A 22,969-nucleotide genomic window follows, 5' to 3' on the forward strand; every position below is an offset into this window, starting at 1 on the left:
ATAGGGGTCTAGCGGGCACAAAGGGGCTGGGGGGGCACATGCCAGGCATAGGGGTCTAGCAGGTATCCAGCAGGCACAAAGGGGCCAGGGGGCACATGCTGGGTACAGCGGGCATGGGGTGGGGGCACGTCCAGGCATAGGGGTCTAGCGGGAATCCAGCAGACACAAAGGGCCGTGGGGCACATGCTGGTCCAACCCCACGCTCCGTTCTCCCACTAGTTTCTGCCCATGCCCCATTTCCTCTCCCCCCTGCCAGCCACTCCACGCTCACTCCTGCCTCATCACCTTCTCGGACACTTTGCGCGCACACTCGATCAGCTCCTTCTTCGTGTAGGCGTCGCTGGGGCTGCACTGCAGGGCTCCGGCCTTTGTCACCAGGGCAGCGCAGCCGTGGCCCAGCTCCTGCACCCGGTTCTTGATGTGGGAGCCAATCTAGGAACCAGTGCATAGGGTGGCGTGACCCAGAGCAGAGTCACCACCACCCTCCACAGGGGAGCTGAGACAACCTCAATATCCAATGGGAAATCCCAACTGCCCTGCCCCACGGAGACTCACCGCTCTCACCCCAAGGGAGACCCTGCCCTTCTCCAGCCCCCAATGGGAGATCCCAGTGCTGCCCATTCCAATGCTCCCCCTGCCCCAGTCCCCAGTGAGAGATCCCAGCACTGCCCATTACCCCCGCCCCAGTTTCCAGTGGGAGGCCCCCGCGCTGCCCCCATCCTCAGGCCCCAGTGGGAGGCCCCTGTGCTGCCCCCCCAGGCCCCTGTGCTGCCCCCCGGCACCCCTCACCTCATCGTTCTCAGCAGTGATGGCAGCAGGCTTGGCCTGGTGAGCCAGCTGCCCGTAGTCGCTGGTGAGTTGGTTGGCCAGAGTGCCCAGCTCGTCCGGGTTGGTGGTGGATTTGGTGACCTGCAGGCAGAAGACGCGTGAGAAGAGCCCATCACACCCAGGAACAGCTGGTCCTGCAGCATCAGCGAGCCAGCCCAGTGCTGCCCTCGCGTCCCTGGAGAAGGCCTTGCAGGGACTCATGCAGCAAGGCTGCACGCGGCCCCTGCCATCTTCCCCAGACAGAGAAGGGGTGAAATGGGGAGGCCCAGAAGTCACTGTCTGCCCCCAACACTCACCATCTCCTGCACCGTCACTGCAATGGCCTTAGCTGTCTTGACCATGGTGGTCTGGTAATCCACAAAGGTCCCCTCCGGCTCCCCCATGGGCCCCTCATCCAGCTGCCAGAGAGAGAGAGAGCGCCGTTAATGGGGTTCAGCCTGCTCACCACCTCCCTGAGCACCCCCCGGCAGGCAGGATCCCACAGTGCCCCAGCCTGGGCCTCCCACCACGGGCCTCCCACCACATTTCTCCAAAGGCTTCCCCGAACATGCCCTCCCTGGACTGTGCCACTGGGTACCGTGGGCAGCCTGCTCTGGCTGGACAGAGGGGTGCATGGCCCTCCCTGCCCCTCCTCATTCCCAACCACACTCAGTGCCAGGGTCATAGCCAAGTCTGAGGTTCGTAGGTTCCAAGGCCAGACGGGACCACTGTGATCATCCAGGCTGACCTCCAGCAGAGCACAGCCAGAGACCTGCCCCAAAACAATTCCCAGAGCCCATTGCTTAGAAAACGATCTGATCTTGAGTTAACTGTTGTCGGTGATGGAGAATCCACCACCCCCTGGGTAAGTTTTTCCAATGATTAATTACTCTCCCCGTTAACAACGTACCCCTCATTTCCAATCTGAGTTTGTCTCGCTTCAACTTCCAGACACTGGATCATGTTAGACTTTTCCTGGCTAGATTGAAGAGCCCTTTAGCAAATTTCTGTTCCCCATGTAGGGACTTACAGACTGAAATCAAGCCACCCCTTCACTTTCCCTTTGTTAAGTAAACAGATTGAGTCCTGGAGCCTTTCACTACGGATGTGTGTGAATAGCCCCCGCTCGGCTCGCGGTAGTGCTCTAGACCAGAGCTTCTCAAACCGGGGGGCACAGAATGTATTCCGGGGGGCATGAGAAGCCGCTCTGCCTTTGGAGCTGGGCGGCTGAGGAGTGGCAGCTGCTGGCTGGGCAGCCAGCTCTGAGCAGGGGAGAAGGGTGGCAACACCACAGCCTGCCACTCTTCTGCACTGCTCCTGGCGCCGCCTTCAGAGCTGGGCGCGCTCCACTCTGCTTCAGAGCAGGGCAGCCGTACACGGGGGGCTGGAGCTGGTTCGCACTGGCTCACGGGAACCGGTTGTTAAATTTTGAAGCCGTTTTAGACCCGGTTGTTAACCCGCTTCCCTGCAGGGGGCGCTGAGGCTTTGATGGGCCCCGGCCGGGAACTGATGTAATTCCTCCTCTGGCCGCCAGGGGCGCTGTACTGCGGGAGCCACGTGGGCTCCCCCCTGGCCCTGGGGCTCCCGCTGCTGCCGGGTGGGTCCCCGGCTGCTCTGGTGGGCCTGGGCTGCTCTGAGCCGCTCTGCCCTTGAGCGCCCACCCCCCTGCCCGCAGCCAGCCCCCGCCCCCTCTGCCCACAGCCAGCCCCCGCCTGCGGCCAGCTCCTGCCCTGCCCGCAGCCAGCTCCGCACCCCCTGCCTCCAGCTAGCCCTGCCCCATGCCCCTGTCTGCAGCTGGCCCCACGTCCACTGGTGCCCTGCAGTTCCCAGGGCAGTAACCCTGCACACCTGCTTCAATGAGGGGGGCAGGGAGCAGCTGGGACCCACACATGTGCACACCCTAGGATGACCAGGCAGCAAGTGTGAAAAATCAGGACGGGGGTGGGGGGTAATAGGAGCCTATATAAGAAAGAGACCCCAAAATCAGGACTGTCCCTGTAAAATCGGGACATCTGGTCACCCTAGCACACCCCCAGGGAATGGCGAGGACCCACACCTGTGAAACGGAGCTCATTTCTAGGTCAGGCCCATCTTTTTAACAAAGAACTTTAGGCAGGGTTAACACACCCGTATTTTCCCGGCCTTGTCCAGCTTTTTGGTTCTTAAATCGCCATGCAGGAGGAATTTTTAAATTTTAAATTTTAAAAATTCCTCCCAGGAAAATACAGACGTATGGTAACCCTGTTGGTACAAAAAAAAATACATACTGGGGCACATCCCTTACATCAGAACTTTTTATAGGGAACCGATTGTTAAGATTTTGGCAGCTCATCACTGGCCGTATATGTACTTGTGTGGCGGGCACGGGTGGAAATTACGACAGACACAAGGAAGGGGGCACAATCCAATCAATTTGAGAACCACTGCTCTAGACAGCTGCGTGGACAGCATTCTGCAGCTGTGGCTTGGGCCCACCTGCCACCCGAGGACTCAAAGCCCAAGCTCCTGCCCCAGCTTCGAAGGCTGACTACATAGCGATCTGTCGGGCACGAGGGCGAGCCCCACTAGCCCACGTCTGTTGACCCAGGCTGGCACACCTGCTACCGCAGGCTGCGCAGACGTACGCTAAGGTACGTTTTCCAGTCCTTTAACTGCTCTCAGGGCTCTGCTCGGGAAGCAGTAGCACCTGGGATGGGCCCATCTCATGCCACGTGATGGAGGAGGCAGGGACCCCAAATCCACACAGCACTTTATCCCTGAGCCTGTGGGCAGAAGTCCCTGGATTCTAGGGCACAAGATGGCAGCCATCAGGAAACCGCACCCGTCCCTGCCCAGGCCAATCCTTCCCCTCCTCTCGGCCCCTTGCTCTGCATTCTATGCTCCCCCTTGCCTGGTTTATGGCCTGGGTGATGGAGTCCACCATGCCCCCGACGACCCCGGCAGCGCTGGCAGCCTCATTGAGAGTGGTGGTCAGGTCCTCCACAGCTTCCTTCATCATCTGCACCGCCTCCTCCAGCGCCTCCTGCGTGTGCGCGGCTTGCTGCAAGCACAGGCCTGCGTCAGGCCGAGGCAGCCACCGGCAGGGTACGGTGGCGGATGAGAACCAGTGACCGGGAGCACTTGGGCCTGTGCTCACGGAACCCTCCTTGGTCGCCTCACATGCACCCGCCCCAACGTCGTGTTACACACACTCGTTGCTGGGGACATGCCTAAAATGCCCTACTGCGGACCGCCCCACCACAAGCTCTCACCTGGCATATGTGCCTGAAATCACACACCAATGCAGCGTGTGAGCCTCGCATGGGCCAGGAAGGATTAATGAGCTGTGGTGCGCTCTACCAACCCTGCCCCTCGCCCCCGCATGAGCGGTCAGGCATGGAGGGGGCGGTAAAAGTGGGGAGCTGGCCCTAAGGGCTGGGCAGCGACCAGGAAGAAAAGCAGTCTGGCTGGGCCAGCAGCGGACTGAAGGGCTGACCCTGCCTGTTAGTTTGCTTTGCTACCAGGAACCCACTGGCAGGCTGCCGCTGGGGCCTGCCTGAAAGGAGGCGGCTGACAGCTGGGCCCAGGAGGGCGGGGATTCCTTTGGTTTGTGTTTATGTTGCACTTCGACTTGGGGATTCTCCAGACTGGGCCGGCCTCCCAGTGACTGGGCCGGGGGCTAAGCTACGTGTGCTGAGGTGTCCACTGGGGAAACTGAGGCACAGCTGCTGCAGTGGTGCACTGCACCATGAGGGGGTGCACAGGGATGGCACCGCTGCTACACGCGCGCACGTAATACGAGACCCTGCTGCAGGTGTGCACACCGCCCTCACACGCGTGCACACAACGGGAGATGGGCTGCACCACTCCTCCGCCCCCACACTCAGACCTGCTTTGGGCAGCCCCCCTCCTGCTCTGGAGGGAGTGCTTCCCGCTCGCACCTTGGGGTTCCCGCCGGCCTCCTTGGCCGTGTACAGCATCTGCAGGGCAGACTCGGACAGCGTCTTGGTCTGGTCCAGGAGATTCATCTGCTGCTGGTGGTTGAGCGTCTTGGAGGCAGCACCGACAGCGGCCAGGACGAGCGGCTCGAAATACTGAGCCATCTGGGACACCTGGGGAAGAGCAGCATTAGTCCCAGGGCGGCTTGAGGCTAGTCCTCCTCGCCAGGCGCCCCAACGCAGGCCCCATCCCCCACGTCCTCCTGCCCCAAGGCACCCCGGCTCCAGTCCGTTACCTTGTGTCCCAGCTGCGAGGCCTCTGCTCTGGCAGCACTGGCCACAGGCTCAATCAGATTGCTGATCTCCTGAACAGCAGTGATCATCTGGTTGTGCAAAGCCTGGGGGAGACACCGAGAAATAAGGCTGCCCCATGGCCAGGCCCTGGGGGCTGGAGTCACAGGGCCTGGCCAAGGGACCTAGAGGGGGAAGGAGGATGAAAGCCCAGGCTACTGGCCTGCCCCAGGAGCAGGCGGCAGTGACTTGGTCACCGGACTATCCCAGCGGGGCTGGTTTGGGGGCTGAGAAGTTAGACCCCGCACCAGGGGTCTGTCTAAGCCACACCCTTTGGCATGTCAGGGCAGCCAGGCTGGTGCTGGCCACTGCCTGCCCTATACAATGGAACCCCGCTCCATGTGATCCCTGGGGTGCACAAGCGTGTGACCACGTGCCCCACACAGGAGGGGGCAGTTGGTCCCCAGAGTCACTTGGCAGGGACCCAAGAGAAGGGCAGGTCCCCGTGGGACCCGCTCTGCAGGATGCCTGGCACCAGTCACACAGGGCGGGGAGCCAGGCAGGGGCTGCAGGGAACTGGTGTGTGACCGCCAAATCTCAGCATCTCTCATGGCAGCAAGGGGGGGCTCAGCCAGGAAGCAGCCGCTGCATCTGCCCTAGGGACAATCCTGGGATCTGTGGGGTGCAGGCGCAAGGCAGGGTTCCAGGAATGCTGAGGGAACAGAGCCCCCATAGGGGTAAGGCAGATTTCCAGACTCTGTGCTGAATTTAACAGCAGTTCGGTCAGTTTCCCCAGCCATCAGGCTCCTGCTGGGAAGGGGAGCCCCTGACTTTGGGGGGTGAGGCTGTGCAGGGAGCTCTCTCTAGAGAGCAGCCCCCAGCCTCAAGCATGGCAGCCACTTGTCTCTGGTCTTTCCCCTAAGAGCAGGGGACAGAGGCACCCTGGCTGAGAGGGGCTGGGAGCAGCCTGCGCTGGGGGAGTACAGAGCCCCCAGACAAAGGGCCCATGCTGCCCCCCAGACTCACCTCCTGGGAGATGCCCTCTCGGGGGGCCAGTTGCTGGCTGATGGCGGCCAGGGAGGCCTGGTCCACATCCCGCATGCACTTGTTCAGCACCTCGATGGCCTCATCGCACTCCCGCTGCCCGGGGGCCTTATCCCTGTGTGACAGCTCACTGTCAGCAACGCCTGGGCCAGGACACAGCCTCAGCTTCCCCCAGGGCAGAGTGCAGGGAAGCCACGGCCCAGGGGAAGGCCAGGCTAGCACCCCAGGCTGTTCACCCCTCCATTGCCTCCTCCCAGAGCCACGGGGAACCCAGCCCCAGGCCCACCCACTGGGCAGCTGCCCGTCCTGAACCAAGATAAATGGCCCCAGCCCTGCTGCGCAGGAGCAGGAACAGGAGCATGGGGCTGGAAGTCTTCATGGCTTTCCTCCAGCTCCATCCCAGCATGCATCGCTGCACTTCACTCAGACTGGTCTCCCCATCTCCAGGCCAGCACGCCGCCATCATCCTTCCTTGCCCAGTGGCTGCTGTGGACACTGCCAATCACACCCTCCTTTTCCTGGGCTCCCATCTCCCTGTCCCCTCCCACACAGATCCCTGCTTCAGCGCCTGGAATGCCTTGTTCCCACCCAGGCAGGCGCTGCCCAGCCCTGGTGCACAACCGGCCGCCACGGAGACGCCCAGCAGGGAAATGGCTTGTGAGGACGTTCAGTCCTGGTCTGGGCTCCAGCAGTAACGCCCCATGAGGTGAACGTGGCTGCTGCCCGTTTCGTAGCCCAGCTGCCTGCAGACCCAGGCAGACGGCCCTGCGTCCCTCCCACTTGTGACATGTTTCCAAGCCAGGCTAGAGGCTTTGCGTCTAAACGAGATCTGAGCCGTGGCCCCAGGATCCCCAGCCCAGCCTGCAGCTCCAGGCAGCGGTCTGGGGGGACGACAGACAGCGCTTGGCAGCTGAGAGGAGAGCAGACTCTGGAGGTGAGACCCCAGCAATCGGCCTGCACTCACCGCATGTTGGTGATCAGCTTCTTGATGGAATCGGAGACGGTGCGGGAGTGACCGGCCAGCACCGACCACTTGGGCGGGTCCTTGGGGTTGACAGCCAGAGAGCGGGCTGTCTGGATGAGGCCTGCCGAGCTCTCCAGCATGGTCTTGGCAGAGGTGATGATGGGCTCCATGGCTCTGCGCCCCTGCCAGGGAGAGATGATGGCCTCTGTGACCCAGAGGCACTGCCTGCTCTCTGCAATGAAGTCCCCCTGTCCTCAGCAATCTCCCCTCCCCCTCCAATTCCCCCCATATCTGACCTCACCACCCTCTTCCCATATCCCCTCCAGTTCCCTGAGACCTACCCCATCCCCCCGCCCACACACCTGATCCAGGAAGCCACCCCAATCCCCTCCCCCAGGGCCTAGGGCTCTCGCAGTCTGAGCTAGGAAGAGGCAGTCCCTGACACCCCCCGTGCCCAGTGGCTGTGAGCCCCGTGTAGGGCACGCTCCATGCCCGCCCCGTGGCAGCGCTCACCTCAGGGCTGATCTGGGCAGGGATGGTAGCGAACTCTGGGTTGGAGGCGAAGGCTGTCAGGTTATCCACGGCCTCAATGAGGGGGGCGGTGGCTGCCCGGCATCGCTCCCGGTTGTCCTCGTTAAATGCTCCGTCCAGCGCCTGAGACAGTGGGAGAGACCAGCTGGTTACTGCAGTGGGCCCAGACGCCAGCCCTGCTGCCCCCCCCATGCCCCTGCTGCCCACTCCCCAGTGTGGTCGCCAGGGACCCCCTGAGCAGCCAGCCAAGGGGGTGATGCTTCTCTCCCACGTCGCGCAGGGGCAGAGAGGTACCTTGATGGTCTTGACCAGGTTGGCCGTGCTGTTGGCCACCTCCTTGGCGGACTGGACGAACTGGCGCTTGGCTACGGGGTTAGCGGTGCGGGAGGAGGCCAGGCGGCAGGTGTTGCACAGGGCTGAGGTGTGCTTAGCTACGATGGTGGCGGCCGATAGCACCTGCAGAGAAGGGCAGGGGTCATGCGCCATCCTGTCCAGCCCTAGATCCCAGCTCCAACCCCTCCTGCCACCAGGGGAGAGGGGCCTCCCTGCACTTCCCCGCCTCAGCCCTGCCCGTCCCCGTGTCCTGCTCCTCCCACAGAGCAGAGACTCCCTGCACCCTGCTCCCTCACCCCCACAGAGCAGGACCAGAGGGGTCACCCAGCATCCACTCCTGGACCAGCCCCCCACAAAGTGGGGACAGGAGGTGCCTGGAGTGCCCATTGCCACAGCCCCATCGAACCCCCAGGTGACAGACAGGGCCTGGCTGAGCCAGCAGGGACCCACGCCCGAAGTGCCTGGAGCCGTGTCATTAGCCAGCTTGGTTCTGGCCCCAGCCACAACACTGGGCTCTGCCTCCCAGTCACAAACCCCCAGGGCTGGTGCCACGCCATGCCCAGGACCTGGCCCTTCTAGCTGCTCCTACATTCCCTGCCTGTGAGCGTGGGAGGGAGCCTGGTGCCCAGACAGCCTGCTCCTTCCCAGTGCCCTCACTCACCTGGGACTGCGTGCAGGCCGGGTCCACCAGGTTCTGGCAGGCCATCTGGATTGCTTGGTTGGCTCTGGCAAACTGGGTGGGGTCCACTAGGCCCTGCTGTCCGGCCTGGCTGTTAGGGTCCGAAACAGCCACCAGATAGGCAGCCTGGGAGCACCAGAGAGAGGGGAGAAGTTGGGAACAGAATCAGGGCCAGACAGGCCTAGCAGTCGGAGGTGAGGCAGCATGGGGAGGGGCTCTGGGGGATGGCACAGGGGGTGAGGGGTGGGGGATGAGGCAGCAGGGGGAGGGGCTCTGGGGGATGGCCCACAGGGGAGGGACGGGGGGTGAGGCAGTGCGGGCAGGGGCTCTGGGGGATAGCGCGGGGAGGGGTGGGGGGGAGCGGCTCTGGGGGACAGCGCGGGGGGCAGGGAGAGGGGCTCTGGGGGACGTTGGGAGTGGGGACAGGTTTGAGGACACAGGTGGCAATGTAGGGAGGGGCTCCAGGGCACGCAGTGGCCATGCAGGGACAGGGGCTCCGGCAGCCGGCCCCAGCGCTGTTGCGAGGGGCTGAGGCCAAAGGCTGGGCTGGGCTGAGGTCTCTCTCACCTGAGCAGCGGCCTCAGTGAACCCGCAGAGTGCCTTGGAGGCTGTGCTGATCGATTCCCCGAACTCGGGCAGTTTGCTGTTCTTGGCATGCTGGGAAATTCCAGCCATGGCTTCGCCCAGAACCTGCCGGAGAGAGAGGTGTCCAGACATCCCACAATGCCCCCTGTGAGTGAGCATGAGATGGCTTGGCGGGGTGGACAGAGAGACAGACAGACACGCTGCCCCCTGCTGTGTCCAAGGTCCACATTGTCCAGCCTTCAGCACCACCCACCTCTCTCTGCTCACACTGCTCATACCATGGCCCTGGGTCCTGTTCTGACCACCTCCCTCCTCTGCCCCCCCATCTCAAGGGCATCACGTTCAGGCTTCCTCTCCTCCCCGTCCAGGCCCTTCACGGCTCAACTGGCCCCACTCACCCACTCTTATGCCATTGCCCCCCTGCCTGGCTACTCCTTCCACAAACCTCTCCACTGCTCTGGGAGGCCAGACCCTCTCCCCTTGTGCCCTGATGGGAACCAGCCCGCTAATGCGGGGCTGCAAAGAGCCCAGGAGGAGAGCTAGGCCTTCAGCACAAACTTCTCTGCAGAGGTCTTATCCCTCCCTGCACTACATGGGTGGGTGGGGTACCAGGCACACTGCGGGCACTTCGGGGAACAGCAGGGACAAGATGCCCTGGATAGAGACAAGCAGTCCACCTAGAGGAAACATGCGTCCCTGCCCTGGAGCTCAGTCAGGCCATGGGACCAGCAGCCCAGACCCTATGTTCAATGGGTGGATGGGGTCCAGGCACCCAGGAGCACAGGGCAGGCGAGACCTCAGACACCGACTGGCACGAGGAGAACAGGAGAAAAGCCTGCCCGGCACTGTGGCTGGCCCAGGCCATGAATGGCCAGAATCCTGGAGATGTTGGTCTCTGCACAAGAACCCGAGCCCCTGGAGCATTCCCCTGGGCAGGGCCCTAGAGAGACCTGGGCTGCCAGGGACAGGCAGAGCCAGCACGGGCGAAATGGCATACGCATGGACACAGAGTGAGAGCAAGTCACTGCACCTGGCAAGCAGGAAGGAGCAGGAAACCAGTTGGGAGTGACTAACTCAATGGGCCTTCCCAAACAGACACCAATACCCACCCTCCCCCACCAAGCCCCAGCTCCCCACGAATCACCCACCCGCTCCCCCCCCCGATCCAGCTCCAGCCACGTGCCCCCTGTGCCTCCATATCCCCAGCCTCACCTTGGAGTTCTCCATGACGCTGTCCAGGCAGTTGAAGTAGGACATGTCATTGACGGCCTGGGTGGGGTTCTCCAGCAGCTCCCGCACCGTCTGCAGGGGGAGACGTGTCAGAGCGACCAGCGGGGGGACTGAACAGTGAAGCTGAAAGTCCCCCCTTATCCTCCATTCCCGAATGTTCAGAGCCACAGCCAGGCCCCCACAATGTGATCAGTAGGAAGGGCTCAGGGATACCATTCTCCGCACCACCCCCAGCGCGTCCCCCTGCCTCGGGCTGCCCCCTGCCACCCTCAGTGCGTCCCCCCGCCACCCCCAGCTCTCCCAGCGCGTCCCCCTGCCTCGGGCTGCCCCCGCCACCCTCAGCGCGTCCCCCTGCCTCGGGTGGCCCCCCGCCACCCCCAGCTCTCCCAGCGCGTCCCCCTGCCTCGGGCTGCCCCCCGCCACCCTCAGCGCGTCCCCCTGCCTCGGGCTGCCCCCCGCCACCCCCAGCTCTCCCAGTGCGTCCCCTGCCTCGGGCTGCCCCCCGCCACACTCAGCACGTCCCCCCGCCACCCCCAGCTCTCCCAGTGCGTCCCCTGCCTCGGGCTGCCCCCCGCCACCCCCAGCTCTCCCAGCGCATCCCCCTGCCTCGGGCTGCCCCCCGCCACACTCAGCGCGTCCCCCCGCCACCCCCAGCTCTCCCAGCGCGTCCCCTGCCTCAAGCTGCCCCCCGCCACCCCCAGCTCTCCCAGCGCGTCCCCTGCCTCGGGCGGCCCCCCGCCACCCCCAGCTCTCCCAGCGCGTCCCCTGCCTCGGGCTGCCCCCCGCCACCCCCAGCTCTCCCAGCGCGTCCGCTGCCTCGGGCGGCCCCCCGCCACCCCCAGCTCTCCCAGCGCATCCCCTGCCTCGGGCGGCCCCTCACCTCCAGCTCCCGCAGGGCGTTATCACACTCCTTCTGGCCCGGAGCCTGCTGGGTGCACATTGTGATCAGCTGGTTAATGCTGTCGGTCACGGCTCTGCAAAAACAAGGGGTACTTTTCATTCTGCCAGACGGAAGCACGACTGCTCCCCCGACCTCACCGGGACCACCAGCACAGGCCATCCTCCGCTTCCCAAAGCTGGAGCAACTATCCCTACTGTGAGCACCAACAAAACCCTCACTGGATGAGTAAACTGGCCCAGCTGGAGGCAATTCTCCGACTGCTACAACACTGGGATCCCGCACGACATCTCTATTGATACAACAGGCATCACAGAAACCTGGTGGAGTGAGGACAATCAATGGGACACCATCATTCCGGGGTATAAAATACATCGGAAGGACAGAACAGGTCATGCGGTGGCTGTGTGTGTGGGGAGCGGGGGGAGTGGCACTATGTGAAAGAAAATGTAGAATCAAATGAAATAAAAATCTTAAATGAATCCACATGTTCCACAGAAACTCTATGGATAGTAATCCCGTGCTCTAATAAGAATATAACAATAGGGATCTATTATCGACCACCTGAACAGGACAGTGATAGTGACGATGAAATGCTAAGGCAGATTAGAGAGGCTATCAAAATAAAGAACTCAATAATAGTGCGGGATTTCAATTATCCCCATATTGACTGGGTACGTGTCACCTCAGCAAGAAATGCAGAGACAAATTTCTAGACACTTTCAGTGACTGCTTCTTGGAGCAGCTGGTACAGGAACCCACAAGAGGAGAGGCAACTCTCGATCTAGTCCTGAGTAGAGCGCAGGATCTGGTCCAAGAGGTAACTATAACAGGACTGCTTGGAAAGACCATAATATAACAACATTTAACATTCCTGTGGTGGGAAGAACACCTCAGCAGCCCGACACAGTGGCGTTTAATTTCAGAAAGGGGAACTATGCAAAAATGAGGGGGTTAGTTAAACAGAAATTAAAAGGTACAATGACTAGAGTGAAATCCCTGCACGCTGCATGGACACTTTTCAAAGACACCATAATAGAGGCCCAACTTAAATGTATACCCCAAATTAAAAAACACAGTAAAAGAATTAAAAAAGAGCCACCGTGGCTTAACAACCATGTAAAAGAAGCAGTGAGAGATAAAAAAGCATCTTTTAAAAAGTGGAAGTCAAATCCTAGTGAGGTAAATAGAAAGGAGCATAAACACTGCCAAATTAAATGTAAAAAGCTAAAAAGGAGTTTGAAGAACAGCTAGCCAAAAACTCAAAAGGTAATAAAATGTTTTTTAAGTACATCAGAAGCAGGAAGTCTGCTAAACAACCAGTGGGGCCCCTGGACGATCGAGATATAAAAGGAGCACTTAAAGACAAGAAAGTCATCACAGAGAAACTAAATGAATTCTTTGCTTCAGTCTTCACGGCTGAGGATGTTAGAGAGATTCCCAAACCTGAGCCATCCTTTGTAGATGACAGATCTGAGGAATTGTCACAGATTGAAGTGCCATTAGAGGTGGTTTTGGAATTAATTGATAATCTTAACAGTAACAAGTCACCGGGACCAGATGGCATTCACCCAAGAGTTCTGAAAGAACTCAAATGGGAAATTGTGGAACTATTAACTATGGTTTGTAACCTGTCCTTTAAATCAGCTACTGTACCCAATGACTGAAAGATAGCTAATGTAACGCCAATATTTAAGAAGGGCTCTAGAGGTGATCCTGGCAATTACAGATCGGTAAGTCTAACGTCAGTACCGGGCAAATTAGTTGAAACAATAGCAAAGAATAAAATTGTCAGACACACAGAAGAACATAAAAATTGTTGCGCAAAAGTCAACATGGTTTCTGTAAAGGGAGATCATGTCTTACTAACCAATTAGAGTTCTTTGAGGGGGTCAACAGACATGTGGACAAGGGAGATCCAGTGGACACAGTGTACTTCAGTTTCCAGAAAGCCTTTGACAAGGTCCCTCACCAAAGGCTCTTACATGAATTAAGTTGTCATGGGATAAGAGGGAAGATCCTGTCATGGATTGAGAACTGGTTAAAAGACAGAGAACAAAGGGTAGGAATAAATGGTAAATTTTCAGAATGGAGAGGGGTAACTAGTGGTGTTCCCCAAGGGTCAGTCCTGGGACCAATCCTATTCAAGCTATTCATAAATGATCTGGAGAAAGGGGTAAACAGCGAGGTGGCAAAGTTTGCAGATGATACTAAACTGCTCAAGATAGTTAAGACCAAAGCAGACTTTGAAGAACTTCAAAAAGATCTCACAAAGCTAAGTGATTGGGCAACAAAATGGCAAATGAAATTTAATGTGTATAAATGTAAAGTAATGCACACTGGAAAAAATAACCCCAACTATACATACAATATGATGGGGGCTAAATTTAGCTACAACTAATCAGGAGAAAGATCTTGGAGTCATCGTGGATAGTTCTCTGAAGACGTCCACGTAGTGTGCAGCGGCAGTCAAAAAAGCAAACGGGATGTTAGGAACATTAAAAAATGGATAGAGAATAAGACGGAGAATATCTTATTGCCTTATGTAAATCTATGGTACACCCACATCTTGAATACTGCGTACAGATGTGGTCTCATCTCAAAAAAGATAGACTGCCATTAGAAAAGGTTCAGAAAAGGGCAACTAAAATGATTAGGGGTTTGGAATGGGTCTCATATGAGGAGAGATTAAAGAGGCTAGGACTTTTCAGCTTGGAAAAGAGGAGACTAAGGGGGGATATGATAGAGGTCTATAAAAATCACGAGTGGTGTGGAGAAAGTGAATAAGGAAAAGTTATTTACTTGTTCCCATAATATAAGAACTAGAAGCCACCAAATGAAACGAATGGGCTGCAGGTTTAAAACAAATAAAAGGAAGTTCTTCTTCTCTCAGCGTGCAGTCAACCTGTGGAACTCCTTGCCTGAGGAGGTTGTGAAGGCTAAGTCCATGAATGGCTATTAGCCAGGATGGATAAGGAAGGGCGTCCCTAGGCTCTGTTTGTCAGAGGGTGGAGATGGATGGCAGGAGAGAGATCCCTTGATCATTACGTGTTAGGTTCACGCCCTCTGGGGCACCTGGCATTGGCCACTGTCGGTAGACAGGATACTGGGCTGGATGGACCTTTGGTCTGACCTAGTATGGCCATTCTTATGTTCTTACCAAAGCAGCTTACTGCGGTTCACAAAACCATTTACAAGCTGCCACCAAGTCCCTCCCAGGAGGTTGTTACAAGTCCCACGCTCCCTGCCTGGGTGAGGAGTGTGCAGAACTCCTCAAGCAACATGAAGCAAGTGGTGATTCAGATATTCCCACTGTGTCTTTAGACGACGTGAACATTTCTAGCAGAGCAAGATGAGAGCAGGGTACCATGGAACGGAACATGTGATGTCCAGCTGCAAAGGGCACCATAAGAGAGGCTGGTGCTGCTCAGAAGCCTCCAGCTAAGTGCCACCACCCAGTCTCTCCAGACAGCTTTGCTGCCACCTGGCACACACCACAGAGCTGGATAAGGACAGGAAGGCTGAAGGAGAGGTGAAGAAACAATGGCGGTAATACAAACAGCACTACCACAAACTGAAGGAGACTCCCAGCCTTTCACCGAAGCAGAAAGAGAACGGATGATCCAACACAATGCAAACAGGTACATCTCTCCTGAACTCCTGGAGAACCTGGGAAAAGCTATGGCGATTCAGCTTCGTATCTAGAGTCAATCAGCAGAACAAAACACCTGAAATCTGGAGCAGAGGAAAAGCAACAGCCTTGCCAACACCTGAGAAAGATCCCTGACTTGCCACCACGTACTGCCCCACCTCTCTGCTAAGCTGCTGGTACAAATATCCCACCCTCGCTACCCCGAGTGCAGGTCAGGCAGGTTTCAGATCAAATTGAAGTGCTGGCACTCAGCACCGGCCCTGAAAATGGCTTCCAGGCCTGGCAGACCACAGGGGCGGTATTCCTAGATTTTCCTGCTGCATAGGACAGGATCCGGCACACAGGCCTCCTGTGCAAACTGTCACTGGTCCTACGGAAGTGGGTTATCTGATTGTAGGCCTCTTGCTGAGAGGCAGCTGGTTTCAAGGTTCACTTGGACAAAAACACAGCTTCTGGGAGTCCAACAATGGTCTATCCTCTGGGCCCGGTTCTAGCACTGACACTTCCAGTGACCATCCCAGCACCACTCCCCGGCACTTTATTTACACAGACCACAGCTGTCTGGCAGTGCCGGACAGGGACTGCAAGCATCTAGAAGTCCTGAACGCTACGTGACATAGACAACCTAGGATTGTGGAAAGGGGAGACTTAACCTAGTACCAAAAAAACAGTTTCAAGCTGCTTCCACCTACACCAAAACAGCCAACAAACAGCTTCCTGGAGGGGGACAGGCTGGTCTATGACCCAGAGCCTGTGTATCTAGGTGTTATGCTGGCCTGAACCATGACTGTCAAGGAAAACTTCACCAAGACCTCACTGAAAATAGAAGAAACAAACTGAGGACCAGCCAGCTAGGTCTGTGTGGGAAGCCCAGGCGCAGACCCTGCCTTGTGTTGTCCTGGAGCAGAGCCCGTCTCCCCACTGTGGCACTAGCGGACACACTGATGAATGAAGCCATACGTGCAGGCTGCACCCGTCGGCAAGGGCTGCCTGGTCTCCCATGGCCTTGTACAATGCCCTTCCCCCAGCGATTCAATGGCTCAGACAGACTATCCGACTGTCTATGTAGATGCAAACACAATATATACATACAGGGTGCTTGATTGCCCAGCCAGAGGGCCCAGCACTGCAGGCACTCGCCCATCTCCCCCCCTACGGGGCTGGTCAGCAAGGCACTAGACTGAATGGCATCTCCTACCGTGCAGCAGCCGCCAGCTGGTTCTTGAGGTTGGGGGCAGTGGGGTCTGCGGAGAGCGCCTTAGCGGCCAGGAGCAGCTTGCTGGAGGACATAGAGATGCTCTTCAAGTTCGACACCACCTGTGCCTGGTCCTCCTTATTCTGCAACCAGCCAGAAGAGCCACCAGTCAACCCTGCAGGTCACTCAGCCAGCTCCGCTCAGCCACACCTCCTGGCTCTGCCCACACCCCCAGCAGCCTCTGCCAGGCTCAATCCACCAGATGCCCTCCCCAATTCAATCAGAACTCACTGGTGCCCTCTACCACCAGCCAGCCACCCCCTTCCCAACTCCACAAACAGCCGAGCCGCCAGTCAGCTAACCCAGCAGTCACGTCCCCATCTGGCCCAGGCACTGAATAGCCAGCCAGGCACTGCATCCGCCTCTCACACCAACCCCCCAGCCATCCCACCTACAGCCAAATGGCTCTTCAGCCACCCGGCCAGTCACTGGGGAGCCAGCCAATCCCCCAGCCAGCCACTGCATCAGCCACCCACACCAACCCCGCAGCTAGCCAAAGACTGTATCAGCTGCTCACGCCAACCCCCCAGCCAGCCACCCACCCAAGCCAAACCACCAGCCATCCCACTTTCCTGCCAAATGGCTCGTCCGCCACCTGGCCCAGACACTGGATAGCCAACTGACCCCCCCCAGCCAGTCACTGCATCAGCCACTCGCCAACCCCCAGACTAGCCAGCCACTGTACCAACCAACCACACCAACACACCAGCCATCCCACCTATCTGCCAAACACTCTTCAGCCATCCAGGCCAGGCACTGACTAGTCAACCATCCCCGGCCACTGTAACAGCTGCTCACCCCCCAGCCATCGACTGCAATCAGCACAGCCGGCCAGCCGCTCACCCCAACCAGACACCTATTGTACGAATTGCTCCCGTAACCCCCCTGCCAACCAACCCACCCATTAAACACCCCCTGGGCTGGTCAGCAGCAGGGCGCCTGCTCTTACCGGGGACTGGCCAGCCATCTCCACGCCAGCCTCCAGGAACTCATTGAAGTCCTGCCCGAATTTGCCGGAGGACTTGGCCAGGTCCTGGGGGGTGCCCCGGGAGGCCTGCACCAACTCGTTGGCAGACTGGTTCAGCCCAGCTGCTGCCTGGTTCAGCTGGCTCTGTGCCTCCTGGAAGCTCTTGGTGCTGGGTGGGAGCTGGGAGCAGAGACAGAGGGGTTGTGAGGGGGCGACACGCAGGAGGCAGGTGGTCACGGCCACAGGCATCCAAGCCCTGCTCCCTCTGGGCAGTGCAAGGAGCCCTAGATATGGGGCACATCAATTCCAACAGTGGGGCTGGCAGCAGCACAGAGAGAGCCTGCCAGCGCCCACAGGCTGCCACCGCCTGGCGTGCCAGGAGCATGTCGCTGTGCCAGGCAAAGCAGCCATGCTGCTCAGACTGAGCAGTGCCTGGCCAGGCGGGGCACTCGCCGGTCAGGCGGGGGCTTAGCAGGGTACGTTACTTCTCGTTCAGGGAGCTTCCCACTGAAAACATCCCCTGAAACGTGGCCCAGGGGGCATTCATAGAATCCTAGAATACCAGGGTTGGAAGGGACCTCAGGAGGTCATCTAGTCCAACCCCCTGCTCAAAGGGGCCCCCCGCAGGACTTGGGCTGGGCACTTCAGACTGCAGGCTTCTTGGTGCTGTGAACGTGTCGCTGTGGAGGCGAAGTGGGGCTGAACCTCGGAGAACGGGTGTCAGAGTGAGCAGCCAGCTCACGTGGGGTGGGGGCCCCTCCTGGACTGGGCTGCAGGGAAGGATTGATCCAGCCCCATGGTGGGAGGGATGCAAGGAGCATCTCCAGCTCATCTGGCTGCACTCACCGACTGGGCCAGCAGCTTCTTGCTGGCCTCGCTCACGGTGCGAATGGCGGCGTCCACATCCCGCTGCCCCGGGAGGCAGTTCACGCAGCGGTTCAGGGCCTGAGACACGGCCTTGGCCACCTGCCAGGAGAAAGGGACAGCCAATCACATGTGCACACGCCTGCTCCTCCCTGGTACCCCCTTCCCCACAGACCTGTCCCTCGAGCGTGAGTGGTGGGCACCTTCCCTCAGCCCCACTGCTGGGGGGATTGGGGTTGGGGGGTGCTGCTGGCTCTCGGGGTGGCCAGGTTGGGGGACGCTGGGGGCCCCACACTCACCTGGGCCAGGCGCTGCTGGCTCTCAGGGTCGCCCGGCTTGCCCACACCCTTGCGTGCCTCCTCGATGAGGTTTCCGGCTTTATCCATGACGTCGCCAGCACACTCCAGCATGGCACTCTGCACCTGGGGGTCGGACGTGTTGGCTGCAACGCCGCGGGCAGCCTGGCTGAGTGAGCGCAGGGCCTGGGCCACATCCCGGGCAGCAATCCCTGGGAGAGACATGAGCCACTGACCCAGCCTGCAGGGAGCTTCCCTGACCCACAGTCACAGACATTGGGGGAACCCCTCCCCTGCTCAGACGTCCCTTGAGCAAGCAAGGATCGGCCTCTGCCTTCAGCGGCTCAGAGCTGGACAAGCCTTCCCATTTCTGGGCCACAGGGCCGGCCCCACCTCTCCCCCGTTTCTTCCATCCGGGCCCACACGGCTGGCCCCTTTCCCCTGCCTCTCCCATCCAGGCCAGGGGGCTGGATGGTATTCCTGCCCACAAGCACTGGCCACAGCCGTTACATTTGCCTTCCTGCTGTCACCCTACACTGCCATGACAGGCTGTCAGCCCCAACGTGAGCCACTGAGGGCACGTGCGCACAGCACCCATCACCGGGGCAGGGCTGTATAGGGCCACAAACAGAAGGCAGGCCTGCTCCCGCTCCCCTGCCCCTTTGGAGGGCTCTGCCCTGGTACCTGTATAGTTCTCGTTGCCCTGGGCCACCTCCCCCAGCAGCTGGGCGATGGCAGAGCTGACGGCCTTCGTGCTGTTCCCCAGGTCCTGGGCGCACTTCTCCATCTGGGGGTAACCAGAGAGGGTTCACCCATCACCCCACAGGTCACCCCGCATCCACACCCCCTCCCACTCCTTACCCCAGCCCCCACGCACCCATCCTCTTACCCCCACTGCCCATCAATCCCACCACCATCTCACAGCCCACCCACTGTCCCTCCTTCTGCCTGGCCACCCACGCACCCATCTACCTCCCGGAGCCCTTACCGTCTCCCCCGGTAGGGGCTTGAGCTTGCCATCTCTGGCAGCAGCCTTGGCTTCCTGTAGGTCTCGTTCCAAGCTCTGCACCATGCTGAGCGCCGAGTCTATCTCCAGGGGCCCACAGGTCTCCTGAGCCTGCAGCAGGAGAAAGGAACTGAGCCACATGTGCAGCAAACCCTGCTCCTGGCATCTCTACTCTCCTTTCTCAGTTAGTGCCCTCAGGGGCAGGCCAGGGAGGAGCCGCTTACCTTCTGGGCAGCTGTCCGGAGCTCAGCAAGGGCTGCGGCCAGGTTCTTGGCACACTGGCTGAGCTGCATGGCAGAGGCCTGGTCCGTGATGGTGGGGACAGAGGCTTTGGCTGCAGCTACCATCTTCCCACCAGGCTGTTGGGTGGAAAGGATAAACCATGAGAACAGGACAGAGGGCGGCACTCCCATCCCATGCCCAGCAGAGCCCCCACAGTCTGGAGGGGCAGGCAGGGAGCTCCCAAACTCAGGGGATAGAATCCACATGTGCTAAGCAGACAGAGCCACTCAGCTTGCCACCAGGGTCAGGAGAGCAGAGGGTGAGGCCAGCCTGCACCAGAGACGAGGTGAGGGGAGTGTCAGGGAGCAGGATCCCGTGCCAGTGGCGGGAGCCCGGCTGGTACCTGCAGGAAGTTCTGGCTGGCCGCAATGAGCGCAAGCTGAGCGCTGGGGCTATCTGGCTGGGACTGGCTTCCTCGCACACCCTGTACCAGCATCGGGATCTGATCCGCCACCACCTACAACCAGACAGAAGAGTGAATCAGTGGGGAGCCCAGAGTGGGCAGTGGGACAGAGAGAGAGGGGGGCATGAGTGAAACGCACCGCAGGGTCAGGGAGTGGTCCCTACGACAGGCCTGAGGGCAGAGCTGGGCTCCCTGAGGACAGGCCATGCAGAAGGGTGAGCTGGGACACACTGTGCGGAGAGCAGAGTTGGGACCCCATTCCCTTTCCCAGCCAGGAGAGGCCACTCCGAAGCAGGGACTCAGAGCTGAAGGCCAGGAAGGGACCAGCAGATCCCCTAGTCTTATCTACTGTGTGGCACAGGCCCTTGAATGCTGTCCTGGCCCCCCTGCCTGGAGCCCCAGAACTTGTGTGTGGCTGAAACAGCTTCTGGGAAAGGCAGCCAGGCTGGATCAAGAGACAAGAGATGGAGAATCCAGCATCACCCACTGTGGGAGTTTGCTCCCAGGGTTAATCACCCTCACTGTTAAACATTTGAGCCTTATTTCTAATCTGAATATGTCTGGCTTCAGCTGCCAGCCAGTGGTTTGTGTTCTGCCTATCTCCGCTAAGAGCCTTTTCTCCCTGGGGAAGGTAGCTACACACTGCAAGCAAGTCACCCCCTGACCTTTAAGCAGATTGAGCTCTTTGAATCTCTAACTAGAAGACTTTTTTTTTTTCTAGCCCTTGACTCTTTTGTGGCTCTTCTCTGCACTTTCTCCAATTTTTCAATATTCTTTTCAAAATGCAGACACCAGAACTGGTCACAGGATCCAGAGTCAGTCTCACCAGAGCCACACACAGGGGTAAATTGACCTCCCTGTTCCCCTTTTTATACACCCCAGGGTCACATTAGCCCTTTGTGCCACAGCATCGCACTGGGAGCTCCTGGACAATTGTCCACTGGTTCACCGAAATCCTTTGCAGAGCCACTGGTTCCCAGGGTACAGCCCCCAGTTCTCAGAGGTCTGGCTGCACTCTTTGCTTCTGGATGGAGAACTTGGCATTTGACTGTCTCAAAACACATTTTCTTTGAGTGGGCCCAGCTTATGAAGTAACCCAGATCACTCTGTATGGCTGTCCTGTCCTCCCCATTATTCACCACTCCGCCAATCTGTGTCATCTGCAGATTTTATCAGCAGTGATTTTATACTTACTGACAGATCATTAATACAAATATCAAATAGTGTTGGGCCTAGAACTGATCCCCACAGAACCCCACCAGAAACTCCCCCATTCAACGATGATTCACCATTGACAACTACTCTATAAATTCACCAGTTAGTCAGATCTTAATCTAGTTAACATGTACTTTACTGATATAAGAGGGCTAATTTTTAATCAGAAGGTCATGTGGTACAAAGTCAGACCCTTACAGAGGTCTCAGTATATTACATCTACACAGTTACCTCTCTCAATCAAACTTGTAATCCCAACAAACAATGAAATAGGGTTTGTTTGACAAGACCTGTTCTCCTCAAACCCAAGCTGGCTGACACTAACTATGTTCCTGCCATTCAATTCTTTACCTGTTGAATCCCTTATCACTTTTCCACCGTTTTGCCCAGGACTGAGGTCAGACTAAACACTTGACTCAAGCTCTGAAATTTCCCCAGTATTCCGAGGTTTATTACAAATCAAATCAGCAACGCCAGAGATCTCCTCAGCCAACTCTTCTAGGACGCTTGGGCGCAGGTTATCTGAGCCTGCTAATTTCAACAGATTCGTCCCTTCTGGATGTTGCTGAACATCCTCCTTAGTTATTAAAGGATTAGAAAGTACTTCCTCTTCCTCGTGTGATACGAGTACATCGGCCGGCTTCTTACCAGATACAGAACATGTCTCCCTCTTCTGCATCATTCACTGTTTCACCATCTCCATTTACTAATGGGCCTATGCCACTGCTAGGCTTTATTTTGCTTCCGAAAAGTGAAAAAATTTCTGTCAGCACTGCCACCCATGGATTTCTCCCTGTCTTTAGCTTCCCTTATCAATGTTGTGAACTTTACAACTTCCTATTTATACTGATTGCTATCTACTTCTCCTTTCTTCCAGTTGTTAATATATACATATTATTTCTAGTTGTTGCCTTCACTTGCCCCCTTAACCAGGACAGCCTTTTAACCCAAGTTGTCTTCTCTCATGATCATGGAATTGTGGCTTTTTGGTTATCTAATAACGCCCCCCCCAGCCAACCAGCGAGAGGGTGCGCCAAGAGCAGGGTCCTTCCCCATCCCTGCCAACCTGGGAGAAGCCATTCTGAGAGCAAGGATACCCCCCACAACCCTGGAGAAGTTCCTCCCACCCCGAAAGGAAGCACTCCAAGAGCAGGGACCCCCCACAATCCCTCCAAACTGGGAGAGGCTGCTCCCATCCCACTGCCAACCTGCGAAAGGTCACTCAGAGTAGGGATCTCGCCCACATTGGGAGAGGCCACTCCCACCAAACCCCCCCCCCCCATGTGGGGGGAGCCGCTCTGGGACCCCTAAGCAGCCCCAGGGCTTGGGCTGCAGGACTAAGATCCTGGCACCGCATGCTACCTCCCACAGTTGGCAGTGAAATGCTTCCCATGGAGCACTGCAGCTCCCCATGCCCCTTGGGGCTGCTCCCGTGCCCAGCTCTGACACCAGGGGGAGCACGGGCTCAGAGTGTGCCAATGTCGGGCAGGGGCAGGGCAGCAGGCAGGGGAAGGGCTGGGTGAGGTGACCCTGCACTGCGACTGCTGGGACAGGGTGGGGCGGGACACGCAGGCGGCCGGGAATGCCCTGCTCCTTACCTTGCAGCTCTGCACCAGCTGCTGCTGTGCTGCTGGGTTCTTGTTGGAGGCAGCGGCATGCTGCGCGGCGGCGATGGTCTGCGTGGCGGAGGCTGCGGCCTGCTTGGCTGTGTGCTGGCAGGGAAAAAGCAGCAGGTCCATCAGAGCTGCCT

The 22,969-nt window shown here is 58.4% G+C and overlaps 1 protein-coding gene across 9 annotated transcripts in view; it reads right to left on the bottom strand.

The window, feature by feature from the left end:
• The window catches only part of TLN1 (talin 1), a 135,518-nt gene that overhangs the window by 26,706 nt on the left and 85,843 nt on the right, over window positions 1-22,969 (bottom strand). For 5 of the 9 annotated variants that reach the window (XM_043546343.1, XM_037901769.2, XM_043546341.1 and 2 more), the window contains 23 exons: window positions 22,818-22,931; window positions 19,945-20,058; window positions 19,544-19,678; window positions 19,302-19,430; window positions 18,998-19,100; window positions 18,317-18,525; window positions 18,000-18,119; window positions 17,136-17,333; window positions 16,130-16,269; window positions 11,262-11,355; window positions 10,364-10,453; window positions 9,134-9,256; window positions 8,549-8,692; window positions 7,849-8,010; window positions 7,537-7,677; window positions 7,024-7,205; window positions 6,042-6,174; window positions 5,021-5,122; window positions 4,728-4,898; window positions 3,698-3,871; window positions 1,125-1,226; window positions 790-909; window positions 286-432 (listed from right to left, as the gene is read on the bottom strand). In XM_043546343.1, the coding sequence (XP_043402278.1) occupies window positions 286-432; window positions 790-909; window positions 1,125-1,226; window positions 3,698-3,871; window positions 4,728-4,898; window positions 5,021-5,122; window positions 6,042-6,174; window positions 7,024-7,205; window positions 7,537-7,677; window positions 7,849-8,010; window positions 8,549-8,692; window positions 9,134-9,256; window positions 10,364-10,453; window positions 11,262-11,355; window positions 16,130-16,269; window positions 17,136-17,333; window positions 18,000-18,119; window positions 18,317-18,525; window positions 18,998-19,100; window positions 19,302-19,430; window positions 19,544-19,678; window positions 19,945-20,058; window positions 22,818-22,931 (3,147 nt within the window). The remainder of the gene's footprint in view (window positions 1-285; window positions 433-789; window positions 910-1,124; window positions 1,227-3,697; window positions 3,872-4,727; window positions 4,899-5,020; window positions 5,123-6,041; window positions 6,175-7,023; window positions 7,206-7,536; window positions 7,678-7,848; window positions 8,011-8,548; window positions 8,693-9,133; window positions 9,257-10,363; window positions 10,454-11,261; window positions 11,356-16,129; window positions 16,270-17,135; window positions 17,334-17,999; window positions 18,120-18,316; window positions 18,526-18,997; window positions 19,101-19,301; window positions 19,431-19,543; window positions 19,679-19,944; window positions 20,059-22,817; window positions 22,932-22,969) is intronic. The other 4 variants (XM_043546344.1, XM_037901771.2, XM_043546346.1 and 1 more) reach the window with 1 other exon arrangement.

This window comes from Chelonia mydas, chromosome 5 (genome assembly GCF_015237465.2).
Source record: "Chelonia mydas isolate rCheMyd1 chromosome 5, rCheMyd1.pri.v2, whole genome shotgun sequence".
Taxonomy (NCBI): Eukaryota; Metazoa; Chordata; order Testudines; family Cheloniidae; genus Chelonia; species Chelonia mydas.